Source organism: Erpetoichthys calabaricus, chromosome 4, assembly GCF_900747795.2.
Source record: "Erpetoichthys calabaricus chromosome 4, fErpCal1.3, whole genome shotgun sequence".
Classification (NCBI taxonomy): domain Eukaryota; kingdom Metazoa; phylum Chordata; class Cladistia; order Polypteriformes; family Polypteridae; genus Erpetoichthys; species Erpetoichthys calabaricus.
Genome location: NC_041397.2, coordinates 129,060,182 through 129,078,296, shown reverse-complemented (window position 1 = coordinate 129,078,296; position 18,115 = coordinate 129,060,182). Strand labels below are relative to the sequence as shown.

At 36.1% G+C, this 18,115-nt stretch overlaps 1 protein-coding gene across 4 annotated transcripts in view; it reads right to left on the bottom strand.

Moving 5' to 3' along the window:
• Window positions 1-786: 786 nt before the first annotated feature.
• The window catches only part of bcor (BCL6 corepressor), a 59,950-nt gene continuing 42,621 nt past the window's right edge, over window positions 787-18,115 (bottom strand). For 3 of the 4 annotated variants that reach the window (XM_051926100.1, XM_051926101.1, XM_051926103.1), the window contains 5 exons: window positions 11,789-11,955; window positions 10,368-10,513; window positions 5,055-5,132; window positions 3,760-3,910; window positions 787-1,998 (listed from right to left, as the gene is read on the bottom strand). In XM_051926100.1, coding sequence (XP_051782060.1) covers window positions 1,704-1,998; window positions 3,760-3,910; window positions 5,055-5,132; window positions 10,368-10,513; window positions 11,789-11,955 — 837 coding nt within the window. In that variant the 3' untranslated portion in view covers window positions 787-1,703. Of the gene's footprint in view, window positions 1,999-2,096; window positions 3,139-3,759; window positions 3,911-5,054; window positions 5,133-10,367; window positions 10,514-11,788; window positions 11,956-18,115 lie in introns of those variants that run through there. The other variant, XM_051926102.1, reaches the window with a different exon arrangement.

Below are 18,115 nucleotides of genomic sequence, written 5' to 3'. Positions count from 1 at the left end.
GATGATGACACAAAGATGAGGTTGTCCTCGAGGGAAGTCTCAGACTGAAAAGATGGCAATAGTTCAATCTGAGGACCCAGGATCCTGTGTTATAGATAGTTGCAAGTCCAATTCAGTCTTGAATTTCTTTTATTATTATTATTACTTGTTAGACACTGAAACACAAACTAGTGCATGCACATCTTGCATGGCTGAACAATTAATGGCCTGAAGTATGAGACTGCCTAAGCTTGGCAGAATGCACAGCAATTCGGAAATTAAAATTTTCTCTAACAAGTGAATTCACTTCTAATTTCTTAATGATGCCTGTAGGCTGTTTAAGTCATAAAAGAATGAAAAATTATTGCAGCAATAAACAAACACAATGTTTGAAAGGCAAGGCTTCTACCAACACATTTTTCTGAAGATTTATATAGAGAGATGCTTACCCTTTCAGGAAGCTTTTTAGTATGTGGCCACTAAAATTCAACACAATGTTACATTGTTAAATATCTAAATGAATATATACTCTGGAAAAAGTTAGTGCTCAGTGTTTTTATGCAAAATAAATTTTTCCATGCCAATCTACTTTAAAAAAAAAATCTGCCCGAACTCTTGTTAAAATGCATCTTTGAACAGTATTTGAGCAAATGTAATCAAAATGTTTCTCTTTCCTTAGAGCTAACTCAATATTAAACTTAAAAAGTTTAAGTCACTATACACTGCATCATAAAACAATTCACATTTGAAGATAATAATGTGATTTCATTTAATGAGGTTTAACAAAGTGAAATACAAGTTCTCCAATACTGTTTGAAATTCTCTTTAAATGTTTTATTGCCATTTTAAATTTTTAAAGGAAATTTTTTGTAAAATATAAATACAAATGAAGGGGGATTTTTTTTTTTTTAATTACAAAGTCTGATCACATTTTCAAAAACAAGACACACACTAGTCAGAAACATTTAATGTAATTACCTTCCTGTGTTTTGTTTTTCTATTTACAAACTGAAGCAAGTTTTTTTCAGTATAACTGCTTTCATTAGTAATCCTTTTTTTTTTTTTTTTTTTTTTAAACTTTTAATATCTTACAAAAAAACACATGAAAAAATATTTAAAATTTTCATCTTTAAATAAGAGTTAAAGTAAAAACAAATTCTAAAACACAGGTATAAAAGAATTATTTTGAAGGCAGAGTTTTGAGAGACAAACAAAAATAAACAGCAAAACAAAAAAGGAAGGGTAATCTGGTTAGTATGGAAAATAACTCCATATTAAAAATATTCTGATTTCAAGCTGCCTAAAGGCAGGTAAGTCTGTAAACAAACACAGTAAAGCACACACCACAGAACAGTGAACTAAGATCACACAACCTTTGTGGGCACCACCTTCGAAAATTAGTGCCTATTTTGTGTTTTTCCTTTTTAAATAAAATTTTAAAAGTTCATAAAACTCTCCCCAGATAGTGTAGATTTTTAAAGGAAAAAAAAAAGATTATGAAATACCCAGTACAAAAGAAATAAATCTATAAACAGATTAAAAAAAATAACACCAAAAATAAAATGAAATGTCATTTCTAATATCTCAATTGTCCAAATAGCAGGATTTTATCTGCCAATTCATTTTTCTCCAATATGTAACATTTATATACACTATGTGCAATCTTTATAACAATAAAAGCTCCATTTTCTTATAAGAGTTCATGACAATAAGTCTCTTGAAGGTCACAACCGTTTCACCCGCATACACTCCCATTTATTGTCCAAACACTCCAGTGTTGATCCAAGCAGTCCACTGAGCTCAGATGAAAATTCCACCAAATCTAAAAGTTCTTTGCTGTCAGGCACAAATGGCTCCAGATCCTCCGTACAAGAGAAAAGCTGACTGAGAGAAGCTTGTTTGTAGAATTCTGCTTCCGAAATTGTTGCCACCTCAATATGCGAGAAACTTGAGCGGAATGCACGTGGAGTCATCTTAAGCCGCTTCAAAACATCCGACAGCAGCAACCAGTTCCGGGGCCTGTAAAAGGGAAACAAAAATACATATAAGAATGATAACTTCCGAATTCTGCACATCAGAACATTTTCCCTTCCCATCACTAAGGATTTTCTCCCCCACCCACTTGTTTATTCTCCAGCAACAGCCATTATGAAATGTCCCCATTATTACAAAAATATGATCCTAATCCTGTGAGAAACCTCAACTTAAACCTATTTCTAAATCATCATAATATAGAAGTATACATCACATTTTGTAAATATGCCATTTTGCATTTGAATAACTTATTCACATATCTATAATGTGACGTAGCTAACGCTTTGTGCGCAAAAGTGCTATCATCTCCCACTGTACCAAATTTCTTTATATGGAAATTTTATTGTTTTGCATTTAGGGTTATGCTTATCTTAGCAAAAGACAGATTTACATCTATGAAAGGATTCGAGAAAGCAATGTGCACATTTAGTATGCAAAACTAAAACAATGAAACTTAGCAACTAGAAAGGAATGTCTAGTTCATTACTGTCCAAAACAAGGTAGTTAGAAGCAAGCATAATCCTGCACAGACCACAACAGGTTTAGAATTAAACTTTTCAAATACTTCTCAGTAACAACAAGTGTCTTCCTCTCGTCTTAAAATTACTTCACTCATGTCGACAATAGTACCTGACACCAATGTCTAAATGAGCACTGCCACTAAGCAATGACAGCCAAGCAATATGACACTTCAACTCTGCATAGTAGGTAGCGCTATGCCTTAGCAGCATGGTGAAAATGATGGGAATGGAAGCATGGCATTTTGGTGATAAATGGCTCAAGTCTTGCTGGTCAAAAATGCAATACCTTAGAGCATGGCAAAAGCTGAGCTGGATTGCTATTCACTATGGTTTGTATTACCAGACACATATTAACCAATGCAAACACATGTGCAATACAAATGAATAATTATTACATATATTTGAAGATAGGCAAAAAACAAAAAGAGCAAAGTTCATGAATTTTTATACAGAATAGATTTATGAGGTATATGCCCAAAAACAACACTTTCCTTGTATTTTGAAGTCCTCATTGCTTGTCTCACATTGTTCTAAAAAGCAAAACTTCTAGCTTCTATTCCCACTATGAACTGCATATACCGTCAGCTCCCTTGGGATGTCAACTCTGTAAAGTTAAGGAGTAGAAACAGAGTTGGCATCCTTCTATCTCCACCCTCCAATAAAAATTAAGTAAAGCAAAACATATACTTTATATTCATTAAAAAAAGGGCCTAGTCAGCAAATGTAACTTTAGAAAACAGATCCATAATGAGGGTGAAATGTTAATCCCATCAAAGAAGACAAAAATTATCTGATTATTACTCAAAGGGATAATTTGTTGTCAAACCAACAATCGAATTCAATGTATATTGTGAACCAGTTGCATTCTTTAGTGCCTTTCATTGCTTCTTGCATATCCTACACCTTAAAACTCTCAACACAAACTTTATGATGCAAAAAAAAAAATAAAAAAAATAAAAAGTATTTCTTACAAAAGATTCATTCAATCAAACGGCATTCTACAAAAATACTGCAGCTATTACCTAAATAATTTACATTTTATATACTCTGTCTAGAAGGTAGGACAGTTTGAAGTATACACATTTTAGAGCAGTGGGTTGGATTTCCTTCTTAAACCTACAATATTTACATATGGCCACACCATCTGGGGTGACAGCAAGGACAGGTATTAGGAGGCAGTTGTCATTTTTGTACAGTTAGATGAAATATAAAAACAGCATCTTACCCTTGTGAAAGGGACACCTGGATGTTGTAGCATGGCAAAAGTGGCCGATCTGAAAACTCAAATTCAAAGACATCTTTTAAGTTGTCTTCATCATCACTGGGGCCTGGTGGGTCAGCCAAAATATCAAAAGCAGAAGCATCATCAGATGGCTCTGTAAAAAGAAAGAACAACAATCTGTTTTATTCTAGATCCTAAAATGAACTCATGTATCAAAACACAGCTAGTTACTTAGGCAGCTTGCTGTCGAGATAAGCTCCATCTTCCATTGACACTCTACTGGAAAAACAATTTATGAAAACATTTATTACCATTAGAAAACATGGCAGTGCAATCCCTTTTTCATAATACAATAAAATACCTTATTCTTAATATACTAATATCTTCATTTATTGTTTATGCCCGCAGCAGAAACTGTATGTGCCTATCCCTAAAAACATTTATTCTAACAAAGCTCACAGTAGAAATGAAAACGGTTTATTACATGTCCGCAGAATGAGATCTAGGTATTCCCATATCTATTGTTAGACTAGATACTACAGATTTTATGCAACTAGTGCATATTTCAAAAACATTCCTCCTCTATTCAGAACATACAGTAGTTTACTATGAATTATTAAAGGGAATGCAACCACATAGGCATTTTTGAGTGCCAAAACTGTAAACTGCCTTTCAAATATATCCAAGAATATTACGTTATGTATACATCATCCACTAAACAAACAGCCTTTTATTCTTCAACATTTGAAAATATTTTCCTCAAGGAAGGAGTCCTTTTTTGCTTTGTCAGAGTCTATCAAATTAAAGAAACATGGTCTCTCATGAATCTGAATCATTAGAGGGAATTTTTAACTTATTTAACCCTATCCCTCTCCTGCACTGGACAGCTTGCAATTTTTTTATATAGTGAATTTCATCTAATGGACAGGGGCTTGTTCCTGTCTTGTGCGTTATGCTTGTTGGGATAGCCTCCTGCCCCCACAACCTTGCTCAGGAGGAAGTGCGCTTAGAAAACGGCATGGTACAATTCTTAAGCATGAGATATCTTTAACAATTTTGAATAGTTATAGATGTCATTGTGGAAAAACTTACTCATATGTCTGTTGAAAACATTCAGAATTTTAAGAATAATGCCCTTTTCCATAAAGTGTTCAATGAAGATACCCCCAAACAATAGTTCAATAAAAAGATATTTTATAGAAAAATTTGAAAAAAAAAAAAAAAAAAAAAAACACACACACACATTGGTGGAGTACAGCGGTTTAGAATTGTTTACTAAAAGTTTAAGCCTTACTCACCACAAACACAGCTGCCATAGAAATCCCAGTATAGACCTGGATCATCATCAGAACGGCCCTGCAAGTCAGCAAAGTACTCTGCAAAAAATGAACAGGAAAGCAGAAGGTAAAGTCTCTTTGTAAACTTTCACATCAAGGTTGGTTTCCCAAATCAATCATTTTTCACTGAAACATGAAAAGACACTCTTCATAATTCATGATATATACTCGGCATAAATTGCGAAAATAATCAATTCCGAGCACCTTATTAAAGATGTGCAAGAATGTTGTTTCAAAAGGCCAAACTCATATGATATAGATGCAGAATGTAGGGTTACACAATAGTTAAATCAAATGCTAGAAATCTTCACCAAGCTTATTGAGGCAATGGTCCTGGAGGAGAATAGTATTTAATTAATCTGAACAGAAAGCAGAGGCCATACAAGATACAAAACTGGGTGCAGTTGTTACAAATGTTACAGAAAAATAACTTGTATTCATCTTCAAAATATCTTTCCATATATGCTGACATGTACACAAACTTTTCTTTTTTATATACATATAAAAAGATCATCTAGACATCGTTCAACTTTCAATGTACTGTTAACTGCTGCTTTGTAGAGGGATTGGAGAGAATATCCACTATGCAAGATAACATTCTGAAGTCTACTAATTATAGTTCAGCATCATGGGGCCCAGCAATGAGTAAAAATGGCAAGACTGGTTTTCCACGCAGTTTCACAAAATTGTTCCTAAAGTGCGCAAATCACTAGAAATTTTTGTTCTACATTTTTTGCAATAGAAAGCAAGGAATATTGTTTCTGGAAGGTTATTCTGCTGCCAGAATCACTGTCTTGCTACTTAGCTGCCCTCTAATGCTGCTGCTACCACCATTGCCACCTCCATCTGCCAGGGCTCCTTCCCCATGGCTAATCAGTTACATGGACTGCCAGCATATTCATGTAGTCCGTTCCACCTCACACAGCTCACTTTGTTTCTGAAGTAACACCATTGATACTCAAGTTTCCCCAACGTCTGCAAGCCAATGCAAGTGTGGACTCTACCTGTGACTTGGTGGAGGTGGCCATTGACCCATACCAAATGGATTTTAGCAAAGAAGAAACATGTTCAAAGTGATTAAGTAAGGGCTGTTTAGCTGTGCTACTCTTTCCACACTATCAGAATAAAATGTTTTCCCATGCTTTTGGAAGGTTGCAGATGACAAAAATGTACAGAAATTTCATCTGTCACAAACCACAATTAGTTTCATGAATTAAGAAAAACTAAGTTTTGCTGCAAATTCAATACTGTGCAAACTGTTTTGCTCATCACTAGCCAGTGCATATCTACCAGCCTTGAACTTAAGCACACACACACACAAACATACACTCAGTCACAATATGCTATATCAAATATATAGTTGGTAAATAAATCGCAAATAGGGTAAACATGTATGATGGAATAGGTTTTGCAATTTGTATTTAAGCAAAAGGACTGGTTTAAATTGGAGACCACTGCAGTGCTTGCATGCAACGCACACTCACAGGTCCACATACATGTATAAACAAAATACACCATGTTTGAAAACCACACGCAAATTCATAAAGTACAGGGTCTACATATATAACCAGTGAGCAGAACAGGAAACAGCAGGACCATAGAGAATAGATATAAACACAAAGAGAATATTGATAAAGCAATTCAGATGAAAAGAGAAGAAGAATGCAATATATGCAGGAAAAAAGTGTATACACAAAAGAGAAGGAACAAAAGACGAGCAATCAACCTTTGCAGTGGGATGGAAGCTGGCCAAGTAAAGGTGCAAAGGTAGGACATACTGTGAGCTTAGGCGAAAGCATGCAGAGAGGACACAGGGAGAAAGCTTCCAATATGGAAACAATGCTTTCAAAAAAGCAGATGCAAAAGCGTTCATAACCACTCTCAAGAAAGATATAAATGAGGAACACCACAGAGTTCAAGCTCACAGTGGGGAGCGGACTAATTAACACAGAAGCAGAAGGCAGCGTAATGGCTGTTATTAGGGTGCTTCAGAAAAGGTAGTGGAGGGCTATATAATATTGTGAACTTTTCTTCTCATGTATTAAATACGTTCGCAGAAAGAGCAAAGTTGAAGAATACATATTATGCATAGCATAAAGCAAGGGAAGTGTAAAACAATGATTCTCTGTGGTGCAGTTAGGAAATTCCCCTATCTTCTAGTTTTCATGTAGATTATGCAGAAATGGGCTACACTCATCTAATCAGACAACAAAAAGCAGTCTTTGTTTTCATGTTTCCCCTATGACTCTGTATTGGAATATAAAGGTTTGCAAAATGAATAAATTAATTTTTCCTCCAGTACTGTGACATTGGGTCTTATCTATAGCACCGCATAATCACAGTTGCTGGACAGCAGTTTCGAACAGCATCAAAGAAACTGACAATTAATTTGGGCATGCCTCAATGTGGATTCTATGTACTCCTAAGCTGGGTTTTAAAGAACTAATGCATGCTGCACATATAGATCAAATTAGATATCACTTAATATAAATGTAGAATAAACGTCACTTTCATGCCTCAAATAAGTGGAAAAACTGAGGACTAGGCCCCTATAGTGAATCATCTTCTTTCGGGTGCTCCCGTTAGGGGTTGTCACAGCAGATCATCTTCTTCCATATCTTTCTGTCCTCTGTAACTAGTTCTGTTATACCCATCACCTGCATGTCCTCTCTCACCGCATCCATAATCCTTTGCTTAGGCCTTCCTGTTTTCCTCTTCCCTAGCAGCTCTATCCTTAGCATCCTTCTTCCAATATACCCAGCATCTCTCCTCTGCACATGTCCAAACCAATGCAATCTCACCTCTCTGACTTTGTCTCCCAACCGTCCAACCTGACCCGACCCTCTAATGTACTCATTTCTAATCCTGTTCATCCTCGTCACACCCAATGCAAACCTTACCATTTTCAACTCTGCCACCTCCAGCTCTGTCTCCTGCTTTCTGGTCAATGCCACCATCTCCAACCCATATAACATAGCTGGTCTCACTACCGTCCTGTAGACCATGCCTTTCACACTTGCGGATACCCAGCTGTCACAAATTACTCCTGACATTCTTCTCCACCCATTCCACCCTGCCTGCACTCTTGAACACCTACAATGCACAGCTTTAAAGTCATTCGTGTTTGTATATAGGCAGCGTTACAGCTTAGAACATCAATTCAGGACTCTTCAGGGTACTGTTAGAGTCCCATATGAAAGGCATCATGAAAAACAATGGGCATTGTATGTTTAAAAACCAGCTCTGGAATATGAAAGTTAACACCATGAATAGCAAAACACTAAAATTCCTATACCAAAACTAATACACTCAGTTTCAAAAACAAAAACCTAACTATTGAATGCATTTAAAAGGCATGAAAAACTATACAGATAAAGGATTAATTTCTTCAACTTTGTATAACTGTTTATTCACACATTCTCCAGATGCTGCTTATTCTTTTCTCAATTTACAAAGTATATTAATTTTTTAACGTATGTTGCCGGATTCAAACCTATGAGAAATAATGATGTTCCCTGGCAGTAGTGTAGTAAAGAAAAAAAGAAAGCGAGGGGGGAAAAGCACCACACGCGTATCCTGTTGTTCTCTGTTACTAAGGCAACCAGAGAGCAGGAAGCTAGCATTTTAAATGCTAAATAGCAAATAATGATTAAGGAATGAATGGCACGAGGGGCCTAATTGTAGACGCAGGGAATGGGCTCTCATGGTGCCAAACGTTAGCACTTTGCTGCCTGCTCTCTTGCTGCCTGAACATGATTGCTTGCTTTCTCATTATCTAATGTAGGTCACGCAAGCAACCCAGCGATCTTTTCGGCAGGCACACACAAATGTCATTTTAGCAGCACGATGTTAGCCTTGGAGCACCAGAGACCGTGATCCTGTCAGGCGCTTTTGTGTCAGAAGGTCTGTCTCACTCTCTCTTTAGGTCACTTTTATTAGATGGAAGGAAGAAACTGGAAGCTCTTCTGAAGAGAGCTAAATTTTTGTTTCACACACTACCAGCAGCAGAAAAGAAAGGGATATGGATCTGAATACTTTTATACTTCCAAATTTTAGTAAGCAAAAACAATGGAGATGAACAGTTAAGTGATGTTATAAGAACAGAATGATCATTTTAACAGCCTGAATTTAGAACGCAACTATCAAAATGATGTCTATACTCTAATCAGTGTTTTTGGGATAGCAGTTAACATAATGAAGAACGCAGTTCAAGAGAAACTAAAAAGTTATTTCCAGATGGCCACATTTCCAATGCTAGAAGTGCCCATAACTTTTTAAAAAGACTACAGTGTAACTCATGAGAGGCTACATAATTTAAACACTACTGCATACTGAAATGCAAGTTGCTCATAGGACTCATCACATTCAAAGCTGTGAAAGAGACAGCAGTGTAAGTATCCATCCATCCATTATCCAACCCGCTACATCCTAACTACATGGTCACGGGGGGTCTGCTGGAGCCAATCCCAGCCAACACAGGGCGCAAGACAGGAAACAAACCCCGGGCAGGGTGCCAGCCCACCATAGAGTGTAAGTATCGGCTTGTGAAATAAGTACATAGCTGACACTACTTGTGACTAAACCAGTTGTAGATTATGTCCAAGGATCAAGACATGTAGGCTAATGGCCTGCCTATTTTTATAGAAAAAACAGAGAGCTACTTGTTGAGACATGAGGAGATGGAAGCTACTGACAGCATTAGCTCAATGAAGCGTATCCTGATTAAGACACAAAAGAGCTGGTTGAGAGGAAAAGCACAGAGAGGTCAACTCCTGTCTCTAGAAGCATACATACTAAGTCACATCCAGTCTTATGCCTTGCCAACCATGGCTGCCAATCCTGCTCACATTTTTTATACTTTATTAGACTAGAGAAGGACTACAGTTTAAAACAGACATTAACTAGCAAACTAGTCAAACAGTTTTAACTCCTGAATTGGGAAATTCAAAGTGAACTGTAGTGAAATTTTGAAAAGATTTTCAAAAACCATGTCTCTCCTATTTTACTAAGTAACAACAATTAGGACAAACATTGGATTTCTAAGATTAAAAAAAATGCAATAATCTGTCAAAAAGAAAAAAGTTACTCCTCCAAATATCATAAAAGTTGGCTAAGCTACAGAAAAAGCCTAAAGCATATTAATGCGCATCTAAAGAGTTTAAAGTAGACAATCTTAAGCAAAGACCGCTTCTATCACCATTCAATGTGGGACAATGCTAAACTGAGGTTAATAAGTATTGAAAATACAAAACAAAATTCCAGTGAGATTCTTACCTGTAAGAAACTTTTCCATCAGCTCACTGTGAGTCATCTTTAAGATACTACGTCCAGAGTAGGTTGCAAGTGTGGGATCAGCCCCATAGGATAGCAGTAGACGAACAATGTCTAAATGATCATTTTCCACAGCATCATGCAGAGGTCTGAACACAAAGAGGAAGGGGAAAACAAGGTGGATGCTGATTCTTGACAAAGCAGAGTTTCAGGTGATACATGGCAAATCATAACATTAGGCTCTTAAAATTACAGACCTGCCTTTCTAAATGAATCAAAAGATCTCCTATAGATTTAGGCCAGCTGTGACAGCCTACTATGGCTAGGCCCACGGATCCATTTTAGCTTCCTTATATTGCACAAGGACTGATATTAACTAAATGTCAGCTTGACCAGACAGATCTTTTAGAAATTCTCTAAATCAGAATTATTGAGGCACTTTTTGAGATATTCCACTCAAAAAATCTGCCTTGCATTTCTACATTTAAACTTATGATATTTTCAAATGTGTAAATACATTGCACACTAAAGGTGTTTGTCTTATTGCCAGATACAAGTAACCAACACATTTTCCATTTTTTTTTTCCTTTCACTTCTTGAAACAAGTCTGCGCAATGCTCTTTTTGAGAAATTGCCATAAAGTGAGTGCCCATAGGTTGTTGAATTACAGGACTTAGCTGGAGTGAAAAATGAACTAATAGAGGATGCATTTCCTTTCTTCCTCACAGAGAGATTTTGATTCTTGATTGCTATGCCCGAGGCCTTATTTTTCTCTGTGTGCTTCAGAGAAGATTTAACCCTTTATTATTTATTTATTTAACTTCCAAAGCCTTTGTTCAGGCTCTGTAGTTTTGTGTCACTGGGCATACAAGATGCATTTTTTAATATCATGATTCACCTAAAGACTGCAAAGTGTCAAAAACAAATTACAAAACCCTTTACTCCTGATGTGATGCTTTCAGCAGATGTAGGGAAAAAATTTACATTTTCCAAGGAGTACATTATTAAGTAGCTATTAATATACAGTAATACCACACTAGCATAATCGTTTCAATTAAATTATACAAATGTTCTATATATCATAATTATAATTAATTGCAAATTTAACCTCATTATGTTTGTAACCTTATTCAAATTTTGTTCTTAAAAGTTTATCTGCGTATACAAAACCTGAGAGGAAGGACTCCTTAATCTTTATGTATCAGTATTAAAAGCCACAGCTTAAATCAGCAAAGAATCCTTTTTACATAGATCTTTTCAGTTTATTATTCAGTTTGACATTTTTTCTTATTGTTTTGTACAAGGAGAGTGCATTGTATGAATAAGTTTTCATTATTCAACACCGTGTCACACACTTTGGAATTTATGCAACTATGGAAACATTGTTATTACTGTATTACAAAAGCAGTACAAAATAATTTTACCTGGTCCCATCCTGTGCGCTACAGTTCACATCAGCCCCATACTCCAGTAGGTGCTGTGCAATTGTCAGCCATCCCCTGGCACAAGCCTCATGGAGTGCACAGTATCCAGCATTGTCTCGGTGATTTACATCACACACCTTGTTCTCTAAACAGTACAAGACAACTTCCTAGAAAAGAACAAAAAGACAGAAAAGGATCATTAATAAGTGTCATAACGACACACCTGACTCCACTAATATCACTGTGTGAAATGCAATTCCCTGACTCAAAATAATAATTTCAACTAAATGTTAATTTTGTGTGTTTCATTTCATAGTTAAACAAAAAGTACTTGCTGCCACCTTTTTTTAAAAAAAAAAAAAAAATAAATGGATGGTAAAAACCTAGGATACTATGACAAACTCACAATGAAAAACTTAATTCAATATGATGGGCACCGTACAAATGATCACCCCAGATACCATATTTGACAGACTACAGAACCAACTCCTCAGTTAATGGGTTTGAGTATTGCTTTCTCTTCTGTCACCTAATACTAAGAACAGCCTAACCTGGACTAAATGAAAATTCCTTACGTATTAATTTTTAAAATGTTTAAAAAGCTGTGTAACATATATAGCGGACAGTTCAGTTATGACCCATTTAATTTTACATTCTTAACATATCAAACACATATGTTTGATGTAATTTAAACATCTCAGTATAGCTTATTACGCTTTTTCAGTTTCCTCTTAAGTGCCTTGTATCCAGATAAACAATGTCTAATTATTCATATTTGCAAAGCGCAGGAGATGAGAGAAGACAGAAAATAGAAGGAGCCAACTGTGCAGGAATGCCAGTATTTCATGGAGCACTGACACAAACACTGGGGATCAACCTGACAGTAAACAAGAAAAATGAGGGCACACAAAAAGAACCTCAGTAGGTTTGCTGCAGCCATCCAAACAGTCATACCGTGGCACCAGTCTCATCCTGGCTAATGATTATAAATAATAAAAGGTCTTGAATTAAAAAAAGAAAACTGAAAGTATGAGCTTTTCTCAGAATTAATGCCGTTACATTTATATAAGCAAAAAGAAAAAAAGAAAGACCGGCTTTCTTAAATAAAGTCAAGAACTTCATGTTCACCATTCAAATAAACTACTCAGTAGCTTTGCCATTGTTTTTATACTATAATTACAAAGTATAAAATTTTTTTTCATAGCATTAATAGATACCTTAAAATATACTTTACAATCATTTATTTGAAAGCAAGTGGCACCTGTTTATTTATGTAATTCAAAGAAGCATGTACTGGATGCATCTTTTTCCATTGCTATTCTTGGTCTTTTGTCATTGTGTGTTTAAATTATAACAGCAATTGCAATATGACAAAAATACAAAACATCTTATTTTCACATACTGTACAGGGGTTTTTGTCTTCTCATAAATTACAGTTCATCCAAGACTTTCCCTTCCCAAACCAGTTAATCTCTTGAGGTTTATAAGTAATATATCCATAAGCACTTTACTATTCTACTGCTTGTTGATACTTGTCTCTGTATGCCCCCCCCCCCCCCCCCCCCCCCCCCCCCCCTTTAACACTTCACTAACAAGAGATGTGTTTTGTCTTCATGCTAGTACTTGGTTAACAAAAGAAGTTAATATAGCATCATCCTCCCACTTGAAACTATACATGTGTACTCCCATTTGTAAATTCAGCTATCCAGATTTGTAGTTTGCAAAAAGTAATTTTCAGCTTATCACAGAATGTGCCCCCCGCCCCCCTGTAGTTCAACACACCATGCTCATGAACAGCCATGAAATGGACAGGCTGAAGGCCAGCACTTTCTGCCAATAGATTTGGAAGAAGAGAGTGAGCATGTGATTTTCACAGACAGTGAAAATGAAAACCTCAATTTATATAGATTTAATTTTCTATAAAACCATTTATATCTGGCTGGTATGTATCTGGATAGACTGCATGATGTCTTTAAACTGTGTGCATCACAAAAAAAAAAAAAAAACAGTGAATCTTTATTTCAAAGACATTTGGAAATAGGATATTGTATACCAAGTTTTATATATAAACATATTCTGCCAGTTTTATGGTTAGAAGTACTAGAAACCTGAATTGTACTACTTTTGTGTTAATGAAATGGAATGCTGAACTTTGCACTCCTTACACAACACAAGTGAAAATTTTATGTTCTGTCTACTTGCTTGTCTGTTTCTACTTATTTTAAGTCAGAAGATGCCTATATCTGAAGAACTGTCCCATACAACCAACTTGTAAATTACGGCCTTGACAATTTTATATACACTGTATTTTGAGACAACTATTAAACCTTCTAATTAGACGAATTCAGCAGTCTTTGCACCAGATTTGAACAAACACAGAGTTCTAGGGTCAGACTCATTCCCTTCTTTGACTTTAATGTAGCCCTGCTCAGTATTTCTGTTACTGTTAAGACTCTGGAGCCAAAAACATCTCATTTTGAACTTCCACAATCTTTTAAAAAATTCCCATTTCTATGCAAATTTGCCAGTCTCGACCCGAGCTTTCATAATTTCTTTCCTTCTTTGCAGATTGGCAACCCTAGAATAGCTCATCCCATCTGTCCACAACAGTTTTTTTTTTTTTTTAATTCCTTGGACATTCAAAAAGAAAATCCTTTTCCAGTTTAATAGGTAATACATCCACCATTTCCTCTAAATTATTTTTGAAAGAATTCAATGGACTTTGTATTTCTGCATCATCTGTTTCCACATAGCACTGCTAGGGTTGGGGGTTGAGGAAATACCAGTGGTACACATTTTATGTAGAAGAATATTATTTTAAAAAGCACGCATCAGACCAGTTGTCCCCCTAAATGAGGCTAAATTTACAATGTGTGCAAATTCTATTGGGACAACTTTACTTTGTTTAGAATTATAGATTTAAACATTCATCAAGTAATTTTGACATTTTACACCATAGGCAATGGATGACCTGATGGATATCTATTTAAGAATGTGTGGCACAGACCAAAGACAAGGCTCCGAAAGACCCTAGCAGAGAAGAGAAAACATTCTAATAGAATGACGATGTACCAGTGGGGGAGAAAAGGGACCACCAAAGGGCAGTAATCCATTTAACTGCAGAAGATGACCTGAGAAAGTGTCAGGCAGAAACACCAGGGAAATGGAGAAGATGATACAGGCCTGGGTAGAAGTGTGTAATTTTCCTGCAATATGTTAGAGAGATGGCAGACCATAATAAGCTAGGAATGCCTGCCCTCCTTACAGAGAGGGACAGAGAGGGAATATGGATAGCTTGACAGAGATTAAAAGACTTTCATGCACACAAAGACCTGCACGCAGTCCCAGGATAAACCTTTACAAGAGGAGATGCCTTTCCAGTGACATGGCCTTTTTAAAAGGTACTGAAGGAACTCAAAAAGCATGCAGCCTAGGTGTTAGACACTATTCTATTGTTTACCTCATACATTAAACCACCACCTAAAAACTTGCTAAAATATATTAAATCATCTATGGAGAATAAAGAGAAGTTAATTCATGCATTATTTGTAGTAGAATGGACTACATTTATATTTTACTTAATTTGCCTGGTGCCTTTATCCAAGGTAGCTTACAACATCTGAGATACAATTGTTTACATTTCTTTTGTTTTCAAATTGGAGCATAGGCAGGTGAAGTGACTTGATCTTAGTCAAACAGTGTCAGTAGTAGGATTTCAACCCATAACTTCAGTGTTTGAAGTCCACAGTCTTAACCACTATGCCACACAACCCTACACTACTCTCATGCGTTATTCAAAGCCTGCTCAAATTATTCTATTTATAGCCTTCGGTTAGAGTGTTGCTGTAAAAATCATTACTAGAACTAAGTAGTATCAGACCAAGTCACTGGGGATGCCAAGCTACACGACTGCCTATCATGGAAGTGTACCACGGCTCCCTCCTACTTGCTTTTGTAAGATTATGTAAATGAAGTGTCTGACTGAAAATCACCCTAAAAATCGTGTAATGTCGCAGGGCTTTTGGACTCATCAAAATGCAGTGCAAGTCCATCGCAAAAAAGGACACATTCAAATGTTTTGAAGTCTTAACCCAAGGACCAGACAATAGTAACTATACACCATGTTGACTTATAGATTGTTTTCCTATTAAGCAACTAACACTAACTTTGATTGAGATAATTGGAAATAAATATACCAAATATAGGGCATTTTCAAAGGAACAATCATTTGCATACAGTAAGAACAAATAATTTTACTTTACACCTGCAAGGTCACAAGAGTTTAAATGAGAAGCAAGACACATTTTAGTTACGATTTGAATACCAAGCGTTCATGATTGCAGCACTGAGACTAAGTAACATTCTGTTGCTATGAGAGTCCAACTAGTTTCTTTGCAGAAAATGCATCAAATTATTATTTTGCTGAACTTTTATATATATATAAAAAAAAAAAAAAAAAAAAACACAAGTGTCTGAACCTTTCATATTTTAGGCAACAACTGGAAAAAAATTAATTTTCCTGAACTGGAGTGCTCTAGGGCAATATCCTCATCTAGATGATATGTAATATGAACAACAACAGAAAAATAAGTTTCACCTAACTCTGAATATGAAACCACAAATACCTTTTATTTCTACCAGTCACTATGTTTTTGTATCTATACACATTGACCAGAAGCAAAACGGGTAAGTAAAATTAATTTTGGCACATGCATTTAGGTTTTATTAGTGACAATACCTTAGATCTAATCAATGTTTTTTTTCTGGGGGTGGGGTGGGGGGAGGAACCAAAAAAAAAAAAAACCCCAACAACAAATTATGGCATGCGACAGGAAGCAGAGTCTGAATTTTAAGGCACCTTGTCCTTCAGGTACAAGGTGCAACCTCACATTTGAGATGCCTGCTTCCTCCCTTTTCACGGACTCAGTTTGGTCTCTAGGATACAGCATGAAGCTGCTTTGTTACTATGCATGCACTAACCAGGCTAGCATGGAGAGCAGCTGAAGGTAATGAGATGTCTGTCCAAGACATGAAAATAACCTGAGCCACATGACCGCAAGGATCATGTGTACGACACAACAGCCACTTAATGCTTGTTGACGGGAGAGTGTGCAAGTGGATTAGAGGGGACAACTGGGCACAACACTGATCAAGGGTTGATAAGTGTGGAGTCTGGCCATCTTTTTATTTTTTTTTTTGTTTAAACAATCAATTTGTGTAACCATTATTAACTGCATTCTTAATGTTTTTGTCACCAGGATTAGACACACAGAAATTCATATTAATGTAAACAAGTTGACAAATAATTTCTAAACTAGCTAACAGTAAAAAAAAAATAAAATAAAAAAATAAAAGTAATACAAACGCAACATTTTCAAACCTAATTCAGGGCCACAGGCAGGCTGAACTGATCCAGACACCATTGGATGCAAGGCAAAAATCAACACTGGACAAAGTATTGAGCAGCCCCAGTTAAGCAACATGTTTCCATAAATTTTCATTTAATTTTTAACGTCAAGTTATACATTTTAAAAATACTGATTGACTTTTTAAACTTTGCATGTTCAAAATCCATAGATTTTTTTCCTAGATTTTAGGGAACTACAGAAATCACTCTTGTCATAGCAAACGTACTGCAAGCAACGAGATAATGAGAATGTGCAAAAGTAGTTAGATATGCTTTGAGCATATTTTTGTCTTTTGACCTTACTGCCTAAAATAAATATGTATACTGCTAATTTCCCTAAAACCTGAAGATGGCCACCAATGGCACCTCTAAGTGGTGGCAAAGGGAAGCCATAGCCACCATACAAAAACTACTGGCTACCCCACGAACCACTACAGTTTGCACTCTTTAAAATGTCTGACAAACTGACTGAGGCAGAACTTCAGGCATTGGCCGCAGTATCACTGCTTACATTTCTTTTGCCATGTGCTTCCCTCCACTGCTCAATCCAGGAGTATTTCTTGAACTTTGGGTTGTAGACTTATTTGTGATCGGTGTCCACATGATTGTGTAATAAAATTGACAAAGTCTGTCCAAATGCAAATTCTGCGATGAGCGATACACCACCCTCTGTTTACAGTACTATTTACTGCGGTTGTTTGCAATCCGAGACTTAGTCTATATAGTATCGTGACACATAACAGAGAGCTTCATTTCTATGCAAACAACATCTAATTAATATTCCCTATGACAACACCACCGTTCACACAACCCATGTAACAATCAAACTGAGAACGCACATAAAAGAAAAAAAGGAGACAGACATGTGAGAGAACTGAAGGCATCATGGCACTAGTTTCAAATGTCAAAATAATATAATA